The sequence below is a fragment of the Dipteris shenzhenensis genome, chromosome 13 (genome assembly GCF_047967505.1).
Source record: "Dipteris shenzhenensis isolate YYH24624 ecotype China chromosome 13, Dip_SZ_1.0, whole genome shotgun sequence".
Lineage (NCBI taxonomy): Eukaryota > Viridiplantae > Streptophyta > Polypodiopsida > Gleicheniales > Dipteridaceae > Dipteris > Dipteris shenzhenensis.
The window spans coordinates 33,380,638-33,399,302 of record NC_141608.1 but is presented as its reverse complement, the minus strand read 5'-3'; the positions used below and the strand labels follow the sequence as shown (position 1 = coordinate 33,399,302).

Genomic DNA, 18,665 nt, shown 5'->3' with positions numbered 1-18,665 from the left:
CATAGTCACCAACCCAATCTAAATCTTTGAATGCACGAAACAGGAAGTCACCCCCCAATATAGAAAATCCAAGACGTTGGGCGTCCTACAAGTATTTGAAAATACACCTAATTGCATGCTAGTGTGTGATCTTAGGACAGTTGATATATCTACTCACCAACGACATCTCAAACTGAATGCCAGGACATGTGGTGCTTTGGTAAATGAGGCAGCCAACAAACTAGCTGTATAAAGTGACATCTAAAATTTTACCACCATCATACATTGATAGCTTATGACCAAGTTCAACCAGAGTTGAAATTTGCTTACAATTCTACATTTTGAACCTGTGTAACAACCCTTGTACATGCTTGCATTTCATCAAAGAGCAATAACTCAGCCTTAGCTAGTTCCCATGTTAACATGAATTTGTGTTGTTTAAAAGGGTAATGCCACATGCCTCAAAAAGCAAGCAAGTTGCAGTGCTTTGATCTAGGTATCTAAATAATGACTAATTTGGAATGGATTAAGAGGAAAAATTAATACTTTTATTTAAAGGGCTTCATTAGTCAACTTAATCCTCATTGTTTATGCTTTTCTAGTTATGGGGAGCTTCATGATCGGAATCACTTCATCCATTATTAGCACAATCCTAGAAACAAAAATATTTCATTTGTTATTTGTAGGTTTTGGGAGTAAGAATTGGTGTGCCTCTTCTTCTAATAAACAAATGAGATTTTTCCTACTTTCTATACGTCAAGTGTAATGTTTTGTGAAATAGTATAGTAATTTACTAGTTGAAAATAAAAATCTTTTTGTTTTTAATTTTACACAAAAACTCAAGGCAAAAACTGCAAAGTACCATGAAAATTTATTATGCTCTTTACACAAGGTGCATTTATGCACATCACGATTCATTTTAAAAGGATTATCCTTTGAATTTTATAACTAATTGTGGATCCCTCATACTTTTTTAATAAAATTAACTCAACTTACCTAGCTTATCCTTGTAGGAGAGGGAGGCTCAACTAAGCTACAAAAGAAAATTGCAACACGATTGGGAGAATGAAGAGAAAAAATGGCAACTTTCTCAAAAACAAAAAATAGAAAAGTGGAACAAAGAGGAGGAGCTAAAACTAGTGAAACAACGAGAAGCAATAAAAGAGTTGGCAAATGCACGACGTAATCAGGTTTTCTTTAAAAATATGCTATAACTCATTCCAATTAAGTAGCAGACAATCTAAACTAATTAAGCAATAAAACTAACTACGTTACTGAATTTGGATTACTCTTGAAAATTAATGGAACGAGTACCTACAGTCATCTGCTTGATTCTTCTACAACTAATACCAGTTTACCTGCTAGGTCATAGGAGTTCAAGAAAGGGCAATGCATGTGCTATTTCTATATTTTGAACAATAGGGAACATGATACCTTTTCTGTTCAACATACTTTCCTATTACATTAAAAATGGTATAAAAAAGATGAGCCCAATGTACACAGAATAATAAAACAACATTAGGTGTGGTAGGATGGTACTTTCTCTCAATTTAAATCAGCACATGGATTCTACTTTGTCTCAAGATTTGAAATCCCTGAGCGATCTAAACATGATATGAAATTTCTTTAGGTCTATTCATGGTAAGGAGAACATGATGGATATGGTGCCCTTATTAAGTGATATCTTTATAGAAACCAATTAACATGTCCTTAAGAAAAGTTATAGAAAGCCCACAATGCTATCACATGCTTGTGGTTAATCTTTCCACAAGGGTGCCATTAACATAGTAAATAAAGCTTCAGCAATAGTTGAGTGTGCAGAGTGTTTCATGAAGTGAAAATGGATGAAGTGTAAGTAGATAAGATTGTGAGGCTATTAAAGAAACACATAGTCTGTACAACATATGGGGATTTTCAAGCAATTTCCTTTTGCTCAAAATAAGAAAGCTTTCATAGGGGATCATGACAATTGTAAGGACATTGTAACTGTGAAGCAATGGTAAGTATGTCATGTTCTTCCTATATGTGGAGACAGCTTCAAAGAGATTATTGACACACCACAATTTGAGAATATTTTTGATGAACTCACTGACACTCTAGAAGAGAGGCTATCGCTGCCTCTACGGAGAACAAGAAAGATGACCCATACTTTGTGTTGCAGTGTACCAAACCTAAATATTAGGTTGAGGAAGTAATTCCTGATCATTGGGGAACAACATATGAGACGTGGGATGTATTATATTGAGGTATCTAGTACTAAAAAACATTTAAGAAAGACCAAAATTATAGCCTATTACAAAAGAGTCCACTGACATATTTGTACTCTCATCTAATAAGAGCTATTAAGATAGTACCAAAAAAATTATTCTCATTATATGTAATTAGTTTTTTATAAGTCTATAATAAAATGATGGCAAATAATTTATCATTAGACTCAACCGCGTTGGTTACAGTTAATCCTAAACCAAGAAAAATATATTCCACTTATCCAATAAAATTTAACATTATTATGATTGCAGACAATCCTAAACCATTCACCTTATAAAACGACCATGCTGAGTTTCAGGTTAATCCTAAGCCACTTATCTTTTACACTCATTGTGATGGTTGTAGTTGAACCTAAAATAATTTGTATAAAAGAAAATTATATTCTCATTGCTAAATATACAAGAACTCTAGAAAATGATTAGAATTAAACAAGTACATCTCAACAAGTGCATTTCTTTTAATAAATAAACAACTATATCTCATAAATTGATGCAAAACCATCAAGTCCACAACTTTTCTTTCTACTTTGATCACCCTACATCACGTGCACTCCCTGATGGAAGCTTGATCTTAGGCTTCTTCCATTCATTAGGAGGCTCAAGATTGGGCTTCTTCTCCCCTTCATGAGGAGTCTTCTTCTTCCCTTCATTAGGTGGCTGCATCTTCCCTTCATCAAGATGAGCCTTTCTTTTTGTGGCCAATGCACATGCAATTGCTACTCTCTCTGGGTAGATAGTTGTAGCATGCAGGCACAATCGGTCTATCCATGACTTGACAGTGGGTATATTACAAGCTCTGCATGCAGAGGTTGCATGCACAAGCACCCGGCTAGAAGTCCGGATATGCCAGCCTACAATACTCCCTATGATCTCCCAAACTGGGTGCCGAGTCATCGCTCCTGCATCTGTCTCTATCAGATGCCAAGGGAAGTTGTCCATGTATGCCCAGGTGGCCTGCGTGATGAAGAAAACTGGATCCTGCCTAGAGAACTCATAAGCCAAGTGATGTCCCATCTCGGTGCTGCACCAGCAAACGGCTCCCCAAGTGACCGGTCCTAGCTCAGGTGCAGCCCTCGCTAAGATCCCCATGACTCCCTTCCACACTATCTGAGCATGCGAGCAGCTCCAAAGGCAGTGCTTCAGGGACGACTCCTCCTGAAAACACATTTGGCAGTGCCCCTCCTACCCCATCTGCCTAAGCCAGCTACTACCAGTTGGTAGCCCCTTGTGGGCCACCATCCAAAGAAAGTAAGAGATCTTCCTCGGCCGCCAGCTTGCCCAAAGAGTCTTCCAGAATGTGCCAAGAAAAACCAGAGATATCCCTTGGGCATACCAACTATGTGCCTGTGTGGGTAGCCTACACTGGAGAGCCCCAAGAGCACACCTACCAGTACGCGCACTGTATGAGAAGAAGGGGGTAGGGTTCTCTGAGGTCTCCAGTGGTGGCCAGCGCCACTCCCCTGGGTCCCACTCCACCTCTGTCAAGGAGCGGCCCTCCCAAATCCAGAGTCTCCAGTCCTGGTCCTGCATAATCAGGGGGTCTATATGCCACGTTTTCCTTTGCAGCCCTATGATGCGAAGGTGCTGCCAGGGAAGCTGGGGGTCGATCACGGCCTCTGCTCTGGAGACGACTACCATCGGCGATGGAGAAGAAGTGAATCGAGGAGTCCGAGAAAAGGCCTACAACCACCAAAGGAATGCCACGGGGTGTGAACTGCCCTAGCCACCTCTCATCTCCCGGGAGGAGCTGTCCGGTAATCATGGGAATCCTCTAACCTTTAGGAATGGCAGCATCGATCTCCGCTCACCAAGCTTGGATCCCACGTGCCATACCTACTGCTGTTGCCAGCTCGCCCGGGCTCAACTGGCTATAGACCACTCCAAACTCGGAGCGAGCGCGCAGGCCCACGCGCCCAGAGCGCCCATGAGATATGGGATCTCTCTCCAAGCTGGCGACATGTATCATCTGTCACCTGGCTGCTCCAGATCAGGGGCTGTCTGTCTATCTCCTCTCGGCAGGTGGGGGGAACCTGAGAGAGGCTGTGCCGCAGCTTCCTCCAGACCGAGACGAGGCTACGGAGGAAGGGGGAATGGGGCTGAGTCAGTGGTGCAGAAGTGAAAATCCACCGAATAGATGGCTGCCAATCACCTCCTCTTTGGGGGATACACGCGTTGAGACCATGCTGAAGCAAGAGCTTCCACGTCTGCCCTCCTGGGGTCAGACCGCGGATGACTAACTTGCCAAGTAATGCCTGACTCTGCAGTTCTACATCTATGATGCCAAGACCGCCCTCTGTCTGGGGGAGAATGATCGTCTGCGAGGCGACCCAGGCTCTGGTGGTGCCAGAACCATATGAGCCAGACCAAAGAAAGTTTCGCACCAGTCTCCTCAGCTGGGCTACACACGATCTCGAGAAACACTAGCAAGATGCCACGTACCAAGTGGTGGCAAGAAGGACCCGGTTGACCACAAGGGCCCTGCCTGCCAAAGATAGCTGAGCCATGCTCCAAAAGGCTAGCTTCCGTCGTATGAAGACTAGGACCGGTAAGAACTGCTGAGCCGGCGTGATATCCAGGCCTACCTGGAATCCCAAGTAACGTGTCGTCTGTCCTCTAGGGATCCAGCGAAACCCCAAGAAAATACCCCACTGTGAGCTGGCTCCTGGATCCGTAAGAAAACCAACTGACTTATGCCAGTTGATTTTTGCCCTAGCGGCTAGGCAAAAAACCTCTAAAGACAGTCTCACTCGCTCCAGTGACTCGATATCATCCTGCACATACAGGGCCGTGTCGTTTGCATACTCGGAGTCCAGAAGTTTCGCATCGTCCCGAATAGGGAGGCGCATCCCTCGAAGACCAATGGTACGGGCTCGTAGGAAGTGAGTCATGGCCTCCGCAAAAAATAGGAAGAGGGTAGGGCGCAAGAAGGACCAGTCTACCTTGTCGTATGCCTTCTCAAAGTCAAGAAGGAGTATGGCAAGGTGCTGGCCACTGTGCTGGGCCCACTCCGTCGCCTCTAAGAATGTGAAAATGTTGTCCAAAATGCTGCGATCTTGGACAAAACCAGTCTGGGTGTCATGGATCAAGTCATGTAGCAGGGGGCGGATGCGGCTACTGATCATCTTGGCAAGGATTTTGTAGGCAGTCGGGAGGAGGGTGATAGGGCGCCACTGTCTGATCTCCTGACGGTCCCCCCCTTTGGGGATGAGGCAAATCAAGCCTGTTGCAAGGCTCTCTGGCATCTGCCCGCTGGAGAAGATATGCTGGAAGGTGTGAGCAAGGGCTGGTGGACCTGCTCCCAGAAGGTGGTGAAGAAATCTCTAGAGAGCCCATCCTCACCTGGGCATTTCTGCCCATCAATAGCGCTCACCACATCCTGCATCTCTGCCATGGTGAAAGGGGCAAGAAGGGTTTCACTCATGCTAGGTTGCACGAGCGACGGTGTATACCTCCACACCTTCTCGCTGCAACGGCGGGCATGAAGGTCTGGGGGCTCTTGCTGGAACAGGGATCTATAGAAATCTGTCGCCAAGTCCCAGACCTCGTATGGATCTGTCTTGACACTACCATCCTGCGCTCTAAGAGATCGGAGCTGTTCCCCTACTGATCTTTGGCCATGAGTCCTGAAGAACTCTTTGCACATCCTGTCGCCTTTCCTAGCCCAAAAGGACTTGGAAGCATGAAACGAGAACTTTGAGTGTCACTGGGTGATCTCCTCTAGCATGGCTCGGGCTCTAACCTCCTGTCGTCTGAGCTCCTCAGAGCCTGGAGAAGACTGCTGCATCCACTGTATCGAGGCAAGATCTCGTCTGAGACCCCTCTCCTTCGCCCACCATTGCTGCCTGACCTGAATCGCCTCCTGCTAACAGATGAGGCTAGACTCGGCAAGAACCTGAGCTACCTGAGCTGCCATATCCCCCATGGGGTCCCAATCCTGCTCCCACAGGTCCACTATCCTGCTGCGAACCACTGCTCTAGAGTAGATGGAGTCTGGGATCCGGCACGAGCGTGGAGGTAAGGAGTGAGAGGCTGAGTCCAGGACTAGGATGACTAGGGCATGGTCAGAGAGGGTCGTCTGTGGAACCACTCCTGACTCTCCACCTCTGCCTAGCGCCCAATCGCTGACATAGAAACGGTCCAACTGCTCCAGAAGTCTGCCTCCCTCCCTCCTGTAACCCCAAGAGAAGTCCAAACTCCCTGTCCATCTGCAAAAGGAAGGCTCCCTCCAGCTGTCCTGACCTCCCACAGCGAACAAGGAGTCCCAATCTGCCTGCTCCGCCTGAGCTATACCGAGGAACTCTGGGCCTCGTCCCTACTGATCCTCTAAAGTCTCAAGGTTATTGAAGTCCCCTCCTACAATCCAAGAATCCATCTTTGGCAATAAGTCTGTTAAAGAGCTCTAGAAAGTGGCTCTCCGTCTAAGGTCGGTCAGGGCATAGATATTGAGGATGCCGATGTGGGATCCCTCAATATTCAAGCCCACCCAAAGCGCTCGTCCTAGGATCAGGGTGCCAAAACCACACACATGCTGAACTAGAGAAGCGTCGATGGAGGTACAGACACCCCCGCTCCTCCCCTGCTCGCCAATCGAAGGTTCCCAGTAGGTGTGGCAGCGTCCTGTGAGGACCTTCCCACACTTACTGGTCTGAGAAGCCGAAAGCTTGTGTTCCTGCAATAGGAGCACATCTACCCTTCCCACCAAGGCTGGCTGGAGGTCCTGTCTGAGCACCATCTTCCTGGGGCCGCGGGTTCCTGATGAGTGGAACCCGTTGACATTCCAAGAGATAATGCATATACTCATGAAGAGGGGAGGTTGGCCAGAAACAGCTGTATGCTTGCGGTCGATGTCGAGGTGGTTGGAGGATGTCCAGTGTGCAGATGAAGGTGCTTCTGTGAGGGTTTCGAAGGAGAGGCCGGATCATTGGACCCATCCTCTAAAACCTTCAACAGAGGGGAGAGGCCCTTCATCCCATGGTGGTAAGCTCTCTCTAACCAACTCGAAGCCTCTGCTAGGGAAATACTGTAGAAGCCCGTTACCTCTGAGGTCCTCCATGGGCAGAGCCCTTCCACGTAGATCCACTCCAGAGGCAGTCGAATGATGACCAAAAGGCGGAATCGTTTGGTGCTGTGGCGCCATCTCAGACGAACGTCACCCTCCTTCCACTGCTGCTGAAGAAGCTCCGCTGCTCTGCTACCAATCCAGTCCTGCACCCGCTCCTGGGACTGATCTCGAATCGTTTCCCAAACATTTTCATTCGTCCATTGCTCATTCCTATCACTGGTGATAGTGAAGAAATAGCTAGGACCATCATGGGGGACAAGGACAGACACCTTACCCTCCGCCCCCTTTCGGAGGAAGAAGATGCTGATGTCTAGGCATGCAGGGAAGGAGCCAATACCCGCTGCATCCAAATAATCCCAAGGTCCTGCTCAGTAAAACTCCAAAGGTAGAGCTCTAGGAGCTGCCCTTGGGTGTGGGGACGAGGATGAGGAGTTTGAACCAGAAAGAGGGGTGCTGGCTGTCGAACAAGCTGGAGTGGTGCTGGCCATCTGCGAGGAAGGGCCTCTCCCCTCCACCGGGCCAGGAGAAATAGGCGCGGAGGAGGTCTGTGCTGGCTTCGGGGCCGCAGGCGGTAGGGGGGGTTCCCTCGGGATCATGCTCGAGGGAGAGAGGGGGGCTGAAACCAAAGGTGCTAGGGGGGATCCTGGAGGGGGGGAAGGTAGGGGGACCGAGGAGGAGGGGGGAGGGGGGGGGGGTGAAGGATGAGGGGGAGGCTGGCTGATCTTCTCCTTCCCTTTCTCCTTCCCCTTATCAGGCTGCTGCTGATTGGTGACCACAGGGGTCTCTTGCTGTAGATGGGAAGGCTTTTTTGGTCCTGTTTTGTTTCCTTTCCGTTTTCTTTTGACCTCAGTCCAGCCTTCCCCTTCGGGAGGGGGTGTCGATTCCTGGCGGGGGGGATCCTGAGTTGCTTGGATGGGGGCCATCTGAGGTTCTGTCCTCGTGAAGCGAGGGCAAGAGCGTGCCTGGTGCCCGAAGCCATGGCCTCTCAGACACTGATCTGGGCGACCAGTGACCATAATGCGCTGCGTCACCACACCTGTGTCCGTCTCAATCTCGAACTCCGAGGGGATACTCTGCAGATCTAGGACTGCCACTTTGACACGTGGCACCCCTTGGGTTGCCGCCCCATCAACGAAGGTGTCCTGCATGAGCCAACCGAAGTGCGCCCCCAGGTCCTTGATGATCGGGCGAAGCTCTGTTGCGAGGCCTGGGAAAATGAGGGTAACTGGATGGCGAGGAATGCGGAAGCAGGCATCGAAGTCCGCTACACTGAAACCCCTATACCATGGGACCATAAGGATGATCTTCCCACCCACAAAAGTAGGGGACCGTCTGACCATATCGCTCGCAGCGTGTGCTGAGAAGAGCTTGAGCCAGAAGATACCACGTCCCATGAGTGCGACCTCCTCAATGTGGCTGTCCTCAAGGTAGATGGTGGATTGCAACCAGTCCCTGATGTCTGCTCGTGAAGGGGCGTAGCCAATGACTCTCCCATAAACGGATGTCTGGGAGAAGTCCGTGGCGGCCTGCTTCACCAAGGAGGCCTGATGCTCTGTTAGTGTTATGCGGTAGGCTGATGGAAGGGGGGGTCCGTCTGGGCCATCGGTTCCGGGCTCATGGCCGCCATACCGCACCGACAAACTGCGAACGCTTCAAAAGGCAGGGCAAGGAAGTGGCAGAGGCGAGGGAGGGGGGAGTGGGATGGAGGTAGGGGAGGAAAGAGGGAGGGATGGAGAAGTACGGGGAAGTAGGGGGAGGAGAGGTGGTGGAGAGGGAGCGAATGGCGAAGGGGGAAGGAAAGGAGGAGGGAGGGGGGGGGAGTGGGATGGAGGGAGGGGGGAGTGGGATGGAGGCAGGGGAGGAAAGAGGGAGGGATGGAGAAGTACGGGGAAGTAGGGGGAGGAGAGGTGGTGGAGAGGGAGCGAATGGCGAAGGGGGAAGGAAAGGAGGAGGGAGGGGGGGGGCAGCGCAGCGCAGGGCGGGGAAGAGGAGGAAGGAGAGGGGGGGTGTGGCAGCGCAGCACGAGAGGGGGTAGGGAAGAAAGGTGAGGAGGGAGGGGGAGGGGGGGTGGCAACGTTGCGCAACAGCGGGGAGGGGGAGGAAGGGGCGGGGGGGGAGGCGGGGAGAGGACGGAGGGGCGGAGAAGGAAGGAGAGGGGGGGGGGATGGCGGGCGGAGAAGGAGGAGAGGGGGATGGAGGGGCACAGCAGGAGGCAACAGAGAAAGAGGAGGGGGAGGGGAGAGGGGGCCGAGAAAAGCACGAGGGGGGGGTAGACGGGAGCGGGGGAGGGGGTGGGAGCATTTGTAGGAGCCGAACAAGTTGCTATGGAGTGCTAAGTCTACCAAAATTCTTTAGAGTAGTGACATTGATCGAAGTGGGCATGCGATTGTTCTTTTATTTTTGTTACATTGCCCTCCATTTTGTTCTCATTCATTCTAGTTCTTTTAAGCTATTGATGCAGGTACTTGATGTGCTTGTCTACTTCTTCTCTTCTCTGCCTTTACTTACTACTCATTTTTGTAGCTTTTGTTGCTTGGGCCTTAGTGGTCTCATCTTTCTCTTGTTCCTGGATGACCTTCTCTTCTACCTGGTCTACCATGGCTTGTGCCTGTTCTACGGTAATCATGGTCTCTACATCCAAAGTGAGTTTAAAAAAATGAGTGTACTAGGTGTCTAGGGGGTGTATTGGGAGTTATCCCATATACACTATGGCTTTCTAGAGTCTAGTCTCACACTATATAGTGTTGTACTTGTCTTGAGTCTCAAATAGTTATCAACATCAAGCTATCAATACATTGTGAGTATTTTGGTTGTTGCCTTGCACTTGTACTTTCTTTCCTTTCCATTTTTCCTTTCATTATGCTTTCCATATTTCCATTTCGTTCCTAGCTAGCTACTATGTCTCTTCATGTGGTATCAGAGCTAGCTTTCCTCAAGGAATGAGGGGGTCTTAAAGCCCATCTCAGACCTATGGAGAGGCTAACTCCTCCACTCCCTCTCCTCACAAGTTCCTCTCCACCTTTGCTCTCTTCTCCTCTCCTTCCTTGAGCACTCCCTCTTCCACCCAAGCCTCAGCAAGGAAGGTTCGCATGGAGCTACAGCATCCGCCATTGCTCAGCCAATTGAGCGGCCATTTTTTCGCCATTCTACCCGCCTCTCTGCATGCCATCCTGCTGCTCTTCTGCCCGCCTCTCTGCCTGCCATCCTGCTACTCCTCTGCCTGCGATGCTGGTTCTCTATCCGCCATTCTCTGCCGTATGATCTGCTCAGCTCCCCTCTGCTGGCCAGCAACAGTCCACATTGGCTCTTAGCTGTTGCTGCTGCTGTTGTCCACGCAGCTCCTACTGCCCATGCAGCTCTAGCTCTAGCCAGTCCTACTTGTTGAGCTCTCAGCAAGGAGCATCTCTTCTTCAATTTGACTTGCCCGAGGTGAATCTCCACTTCCTACTATTGCATTGGAAGTGAAGATGCTTCCAGCATGGTATAGTAACTTCTCCGATTGGTGCATTGCTTCGAGCTTGATGCAGACCACTCTACATCAATAAGTGACTTCCTCGACATTGCTTATTTGATCGGTGCTTGAGGTACTTCGCATTGATCGACTTTCTGATTGCTAGTGGTACCTAAGGCCTCTACATCGACTTTTGGGTGACTCTCACTCCGACATTTTGAGAGTCACGTCTTGATTGCTCCATGTAGCTACCCCATGGACTTCACCGACATATTTTGGGGCATCCATGCCTAGTGCCTCATTGGCATCATCATTGACTCGCAGGGATGTGCACACATGTGCAGTGGCTACTTGGAGGACATCTCTTACTCTTAAGAGATTTATTCTTTATTTATTACTACAACTTGATGTATTTTGGGGTCCTCTACCTTGGGTAGTCCCCCTAAAATGATATGTATTAAGTGTTTGGTTTTCATTGAGTCTAAAGGTCCTCTGCCTTGGATAGTCCTCCTAAAAAGATATATTGGTTTTCCTATTTTTTTGGTGTGTGACTTCATCCCAGTTTCTCGATATGAAGCCAAGGGGGAATGTACTGTGGGAGCCATATGTATTGGCTTTGATAGGTTTAGAGGGGGATTTATTGTGGAAGCCATGTATTGGCTTTGATAGGTCTTGTTATCAGGCCTGGCCGAGTTCCAGGATGTTGGTGCATTCCTAGACCTATGAGCTGGTCATGTAGCCATGCTATAACATGAGCGTGTGAGCATGTTGAGTCTCAAGCCATGAGAGTGCTTGGATCAACCTCTGAACATGCTCAGACTTTAGCCTCTGAGTTACATAGGGTACACAGTTTGATGACCGTCATTGTCATGTTCTGTTCTTGGTTCCATTCCAATAATCCCTCACCTTAGACCATCATTGTCATGTTCTGTTCTTGGTGCCATTCCAATGGTCTCTCACCTTGCCTTCATGGGGGGGTGTTGGAATATGAAGCCAAAGTGAGTTTTAAAAAATGAGTGTACTAGGTGTCTAGGGGGTGTTTTATAGTCTAATGAGTCCTAGACATGCCACGTGTCATATTGGGAGTTATCCCATATACACTATGGCTTTCTAGAGTCTAGTTTCAAACTATATATTGCTGTACTTGTCTTGAGTCTCAAATAGTTGTCAACATCAAGCTGTCAATACATTGTGAGTATTTTGGTTAGTGCCTTGCACTTGTACTTTCTTTCCTTTCGATTTTTCCTTTCATTATGCTTTCCATATTTCCATTCCATTCCTAGCTAGCTACTATGTCTCTTCACATCCTCCCTAAATCAGGCTTTCATCGATAGGAATCTTTTAATCATGTTAGATAACATATCCCTCCTTCGCATCTTCTTTCGTCATCTTGGTGAAGTTGATAAGAGAACCCATATTGGGCTTCTAAATATGGGAAAAGCTAGATGCGGAGTGTGTCACAATTTTGTGATGGAAGCAGCTGGATGGTAACTGTTGGAACTTGGTGTGTGTACAGGGATCCATTTGGGAGGGGTTGGATGGCAAGTTTTAAAACTCAATGTGTCCAGAGAGACCAATTGGGCAAGGATGGATGGCAAGTTTTGAAACTTGGTGTATCCAAAAGGATTGATTGTAGACGGCGGGCTAGAGGGCAAGCGCTGAAACTTAGCGTGTCTAGAGAGATCCATCATGGGGATGGACTAGATGGAAAGTTTTGAAACTTGATGTGCCCAAAGGGATCTATTGTGAGAGAGGATAGAAGTTGTAGGAAGTTCAGGATGGCTGTGTGCAAAGGATAATGTCGAAAACCCACTTGCATGCATGTATAAGTAGCCTCACCATTGTGGTAATTGATTGGATGGCCATGTATGGTGCCCCCTACCCCCGCTTCTCAGCCCCTCTCCCCTGCCCTCTACCCCCGTTCTCTACCCCTACTCCTCAACCCCCCTTCCCACGCTCTCTACCCCTGCCCCCTCAGCCCCTACCCCCGCCTCCTCCGCTGGCCCCCCCCGCCCCTTTCCCCCGCCTTCCTCCCCCGCCCCCTCCCCCCGCATCCCTCACTTCCTCTCCCACCCTTTCAGCCTACCTCTCCCCTCCCCTCCCCTCCCCTCCTCCTTCGTCCCTCCTCCCTTCATCCTCATCCTCACCCTTCTTCCTCCCTTCATCCTCACCCTCACCCTCACCCTTCATCCCCTCCTTCTACCTTCACCCTCATCTCGGACTCTCCTCTGCCTTCACCCTCTTCCTAAGCAGCTTTTTAGTCAGACGGTGCTCAACAGTGTTCAAGCCGACCTTTCCACCCTGATTGACAATGGCTCTGCCTTCAGTCAATCCTCGCCCGCTTCTATCAGCCACGAAACCATCGCATTGGGAAAAGCTAGATGCGGAGTGTGTCACAATTTTGTGATGGAAGCAGTTGGATGGTAATTGTTGGAACTTGGTGTGTGTAGAGGGATCCATTTGGGAGGGGTTGGATGGCAAGTTTTAAAACTCAATGTGTCCAGAGAGACCAATTGGGCAAGGATGGATGGCAAGTTTTGAAACTTGGTGTATCCAAAAGGATCAATTGTAGACAGGCTAGAGGGCAAGCCTTGAAACTTAGTGTGTCTAGAGAGATCCATTGGGGAGGGACTAGATGGAAAGTTTTGAAACTCGATGTGGCCAAAGGGATCTATTGTAAGAGAGGATAGAAGTTGCAGGAAGTTTAGGATGGCTGTGTGCAAAGGATAATGTCAAAAACCCACTTGCATGCATGTATAAGTTGCGTCACCATTGTGGTAATTGCTTGGATGGCCTATGTGTTAATTTTGATAGTCCATGATGGCTACCAAGGTGGTGTCAATTTAATAATGTAATGATGCACGTGCAAGAGACAACCACTGGGCTTGCATGTGATTAAGTAGAGTAAGTACCACGAAGATTGCATGTGATTAAGTAGAGTGAGCACTTAATTATGAGTCATCGAGACTTAATTTGGTGGCCCAAACATGGAAATGAAGCCAATAGACTGGCACACGTGATTAATTGAATGCAGTATATGCCTTGAATTTTGATTCATTGAAGGCAACTCATGATTATTTCGACGTGCCACCGAGTTGGCATGTGTATATTACTTCAGCTCAAATTTCACTGCCTAACATGAGAACAATACCACCATATGATTAATTAAACGCGGTATATGACTCAAATTTGGTTGATTGAAGGCCAACTCATGATTATTTGCATGCATGCATAAAAGAGCATTGAAGTTTGATATCATTTGATTCTGTCATGATGTTTTACATGGAAATACCTGACACTGGGATGGCATGCATGATAAATTTGGCTCAAAGTTTGATTAATAGAAGGATGCGTACATAAAAGATCAATTGAAGTTTTGATATTATCTTTATTCTAGCCATCGTGATGGTGTACATAAAATTACTTGTCACCACGATAGTTTGGTAGGTGAATGACATCATCAAGGCACATATGGCTTGTGTGTGTGGCCCTTACCAAGGGGACCCCTCAAGGTCCATATTGAATTTGATTAATTAAAGACCACTCATGATTTGGACATGCCGATTGAAGTTTGCTTGGTACATGGGCCACCATGGTGGGACCTGCTTGCAAAATGTGCTAGCTTATATTGGTTAAATGGCACTTTGGGTGATTAGGAGTTACCTTTGGCAGGAATCATTGATACCATTGGGCTTCTACTACTTAGACAGGGGCATAAAAGAGCGTACATGGCACCCTCATCTCCATACAAAGTGCTATTTCTCCACTATTCATGGTCTATCCCGTTTATCTTGCTCTAGCACCCTCATCTCTATTCATTTTTTCATCTTGTTACCATGCCTTCTTGTATCAACCTCATCCCTCTTGTGTCTTCTTCTTCCTACAAGGTGGTCACATTACATTGCACACAAATTATAATGTCATGTGTTGTGTATAGGCTTCGTACTCTCTAGCTATTCGCGAGAGGTCTCAAGATCACTAACTTGTTCTAGATGCAAGAAGTCGGCCTATATCTATTTGCTTTCTATTAATGAATGAATTGGAATTTTTATGGAAGAGTTTGCTCATTTTGCTCATTAAGCATCCTCCTTATCTCCACCCTCATCTTGAACCATGCTTGTATTATCCTTCTTAGAGGGTTATTTTGTTTGGGCCTCATTCCCTTGTAGACTTTGATTGGACTATTGTAATAAAAAATTTGTAGCAAGGTGTGGGGTGATAAACATTTCTTTCACAAACATGGACGATGTCAAGAGTAGAATGTTGACTTGGACCGCTGCTGCGAGTACATTCCACCCATTGTGATGGCTGGGGTGAGCCTATGTCCACCAAGAGTCTTGTTTCTTTCCATTGTGGTGACGCTCAAAAGTGCTAAGAGATTTCTAATATACACCTTGAGACGCACGTGAAAGTCTAGTTTTCTATATATTGAACCCCTGACGTTTTAGATAAAATGTTGAAAGAAATATTTTAAATCCTAAAATATGAGTACCTCTGTGCCATCATGAGCATGCACTAAAAGAGGTGAGAATTGGCATAGTGGGCTCTAGACCAACACGGTGGACATAAAGTTAATCATATTTTAGACCTTTTTAAAAAACAAAGGTCTAAAAAGTCTCTTAAATATGAAAACATGAGTGTCTCTATTTCATCATGAGCATGTAGTAAAAGAGCTCTAAAATTCTAAAATAGATCTATTGTAAGATAGATTTGGGAAAATAGCTATAAAAAAAGGTAAAATAGGTCTCTTCTAAGGTGAACCAACACAAGAACAAGTGTAGCGGTTGGTGTACTGCTCTTTCCAACAAAATGTCTATAAAATGCTAAGATAGCTCTTGAGCTTGAGGTGTCTCCAAGAACCAGCATAGTAGTCACACCAGGCTAGCGTGACCACGATGTTAAATAGCTTGTAAATAGCTAAAGTAGATCTCTTGTAAGGTGAGGTGAACAAGCACAATGGTCATAGTGTGAGGTAAACAAGTGCAGTGGTCATAGTGATGTGAAGGTCATCCATACTATAAGGTAGCATGGTGGCCATGCACAAGAACTAAGGTGGTGGTCTCACTCTATTAAACTACCATGTGTCTCGCACTATATGCATGTCCAATAAAGGCATAGAGTGTTGTCTGTTGAGCTTTGCATGGTGTTCAGAATGGTTGTATGCTCGAGAAATAAATTTGTGGTGTGAAGTGCATCAAGCTCAATAACATGTTCAGAATGATTATGCCAACGAGTTTAGACAGATTGGATCGGTAATCATTACATGGAAGCAAGAGTGCATGCATGCCTCAACAAATTGGAAATATCACCTACCGGCACATTGCAGTGCGGTGCCCCAAAAATAATTAGCTACTCCCGATTGTGCATTGACCATTTAATTGAAATTTTTCATACTACTCAAATTTACCTTGCAAAGAAAATAAATCATGAAAGGTTAAATATTTTGACTATACTACTTACATGTTGTGAATATGAATTTACTTTTGTGATCATCTTTATGGGTGGTTTCCATGCTATTATTAGTTTTAAAAAAAGAGCATAATATAGGATGGAATTTTTAATGATTCACAAAGTGACATAAATGCATCATACTTAGATAGTATGTATATCAAAAAAGTGGCAAATGTACAATACTTTAAAATTGAGATAGACAATTGTCGTGAACTGACTAATGTTTTCTAATATCAATTCTTCATATTCGATTCTTCATGCATTTCAAATTGTGTTAAACTAGCAATACAGTGATGCTATTTTCTCACTTTTGATATGACATTTGAGTGCTTATACATGGCATGTGTGACATACTCTTTTGTTTTAGTGTATCTACACATTAGAAAACAAAATAAAACCCTTTACTTATATTTTATTTTCCTACCACTTTAGAGTTGTATATATTCATGTTATAAGCTTTATATGGAATATGATTATAAGTCTATGGTGATTTGACTTTACCTTAGGGAACAACATAACAAGGATGGGAAATGCCATTTTTTGAATTTTGTGGCTAATCTCTTAACATGCAATTTGGAGGATATCTTTACAAATATTATCTTTAGTATTCTCATTTCAGTGTTTTTAACACTTCTCAAGCTAGATGAGCATGAAAAGATGTTGATTGAAAACAAGAAAAAGAAAGAACAAGAAAAGGAAGAGCTCCAAATTCTTGAAAAGCAAGATCAAGCATTTCAAGAAGAAAAGGAAAAGCTTAAAAAACAGAGAACAAAAGAGATTAATCAAGCAATGGTAGATACAAATCTAGCACAACAGGTACCATTTAAAATACGAAGCTAATTGTATTACGAAGCTAATTGTATTTTCTTTTTTCACATTGAACTAAAACAATACTAAGGCCTTGTATGTGTAAAGTTGAATTTTTTGCATTTCAACAAGATTTTCCCTCAGACCAATGACATTAAAATATTTCTTAAAGTGGAAAGAGAGATTTTTTCCCTTGTGTCTCTTATACTTTATCTATAGAGTGTTCTTTTGTCTGAAAAGCCATCAAATTTTCTACTACAAGGCCAAGATGGTAGCTAACCAAATGCTAACGAATGCCTTACATAATGTTTTCTATTTACATTGGAAATTTTGAATTTCCCCCAAATTGACTAAATAAGTACCCTTCACATTAACAAAAACTAGCATGAAAAACCCCTGTTGTTGAATACACATTCAAAGGTTACATGTTTCCTTTTATCCTCAAGAATCTATCAAATAACAAGACACATTCTCACAATTAACACATATTTATATCATTGATGCAAGTTAAATCTTAAGCTCAAGTAGTTTTGAGTGCGCTAGTAGTCAAGTTTATAAATTAAGAGAAATGAAATATAAGTTTAATCAAAATTTTCCTCAAAAACCTATTTTGGTAGTTCATATATGTATGCTTTGTCTAATAGTAGTCTAAATACAAAGTTTAAAGGTGAATGCATTGGTATCCATGAAATCTTTTGGTCATTCATTAAAATATAGTCCAACTAGCTACATTGACTATTCCCTTTCCCTATTTACCAATTTGGACTTTTAATTTTCCAAAAAAAAATATAACAACACCAATTTAAAGATCATGAAATAATTTTAAAAACATTACCTCTTAATTTTTAACGAAGATAGTAAGGAATTTGTAATTGGTTTAATTTGTACTATAATTGGACCAATGTAAAGGCAAGGAAAGATGATGACAAGAGAAGATCAAAAGAGTTAGACAAAGAGATTACTGCGTTTGCATTAAAGAAAGAAAAGATGATGGATGAAAGAAACAGATTAGAAGCTACAAAGGTTGCATTGAAAGCAAAGCAACATGATCAAATGATGGAGAGGCTATACAAGGTAGGTAATGAAATTGTTTCCAAAAGCACAAAATTTTATTTATCAACATAAGATAAATCTTATGGCATACTTATGGTTTCATACCACAATTTGTTTTGTACCAGGATTTGTTGGCTACTAAACTAGATACAGAGAAAAGATTACAACTAGAACAAGCTCAAAAAGAAGATGAAGAAGAAAAGAAACAAATCATGAGGATGGAAAGGCAAAAGAAGAGTTGGGAAGAATGTGATAAATCTCGAAAGATGCAGGTTGGTATAAGTATGAAAACTTGTAGGACTATGTATAAACTAAAATAATGTTATTTTGAATTACTATTGTTATTTTGGCTAATATGCATAAACGAAAGTATTGCTATTTTGGCTTACTATTGTACTAAACCTAAATTGCTTATCTTAGATCCATTTGAGGAAAAATCAACAAATGGAGAATGCCGAAAATGATAAATATGAAGCTGAAAGATCATGGCAACGTGCTTGGCAATGCAAATTGCAATGTGCAGCAGAGGAGAGAGACCAATATCTCAAAAACAAATCCTTTTCAAACCATCATAAAAGGATGACGGTAAGCTAAA

At 44.9% G+C, this 18,665-nt stretch overlaps 1 protein-coding gene across 1 annotated transcript in view; it reads left to right on the top strand.

Moving 5' to 3' along the window:
- LOC147895319 (uncharacterized) overlaps positions 1 to 18,665 on the top strand; it is a 92,500-nt gene that overhangs the window by 73,254 nt on the left and 581 nt on the right. The window contains exons 5-9 of the mRNA XM_087383452.1: positions 993 to 1,169; positions 16,850 to 17,026; positions 17,927 to 18,091; positions 18,196 to 18,342; positions 18,491 to 18,655. Of these exons, the coding sequence (XP_087239578.1) occupies positions 993 to 1,169; positions 16,850 to 17,026; positions 17,927 to 18,091; positions 18,196 to 18,342; positions 18,491 to 18,655 (831 nt within the window). The remainder of the gene's footprint in view (positions 1 to 992; positions 1,170 to 16,849; positions 17,027 to 17,926; positions 18,092 to 18,195; positions 18,343 to 18,490; positions 18,656 to 18,665) is intronic.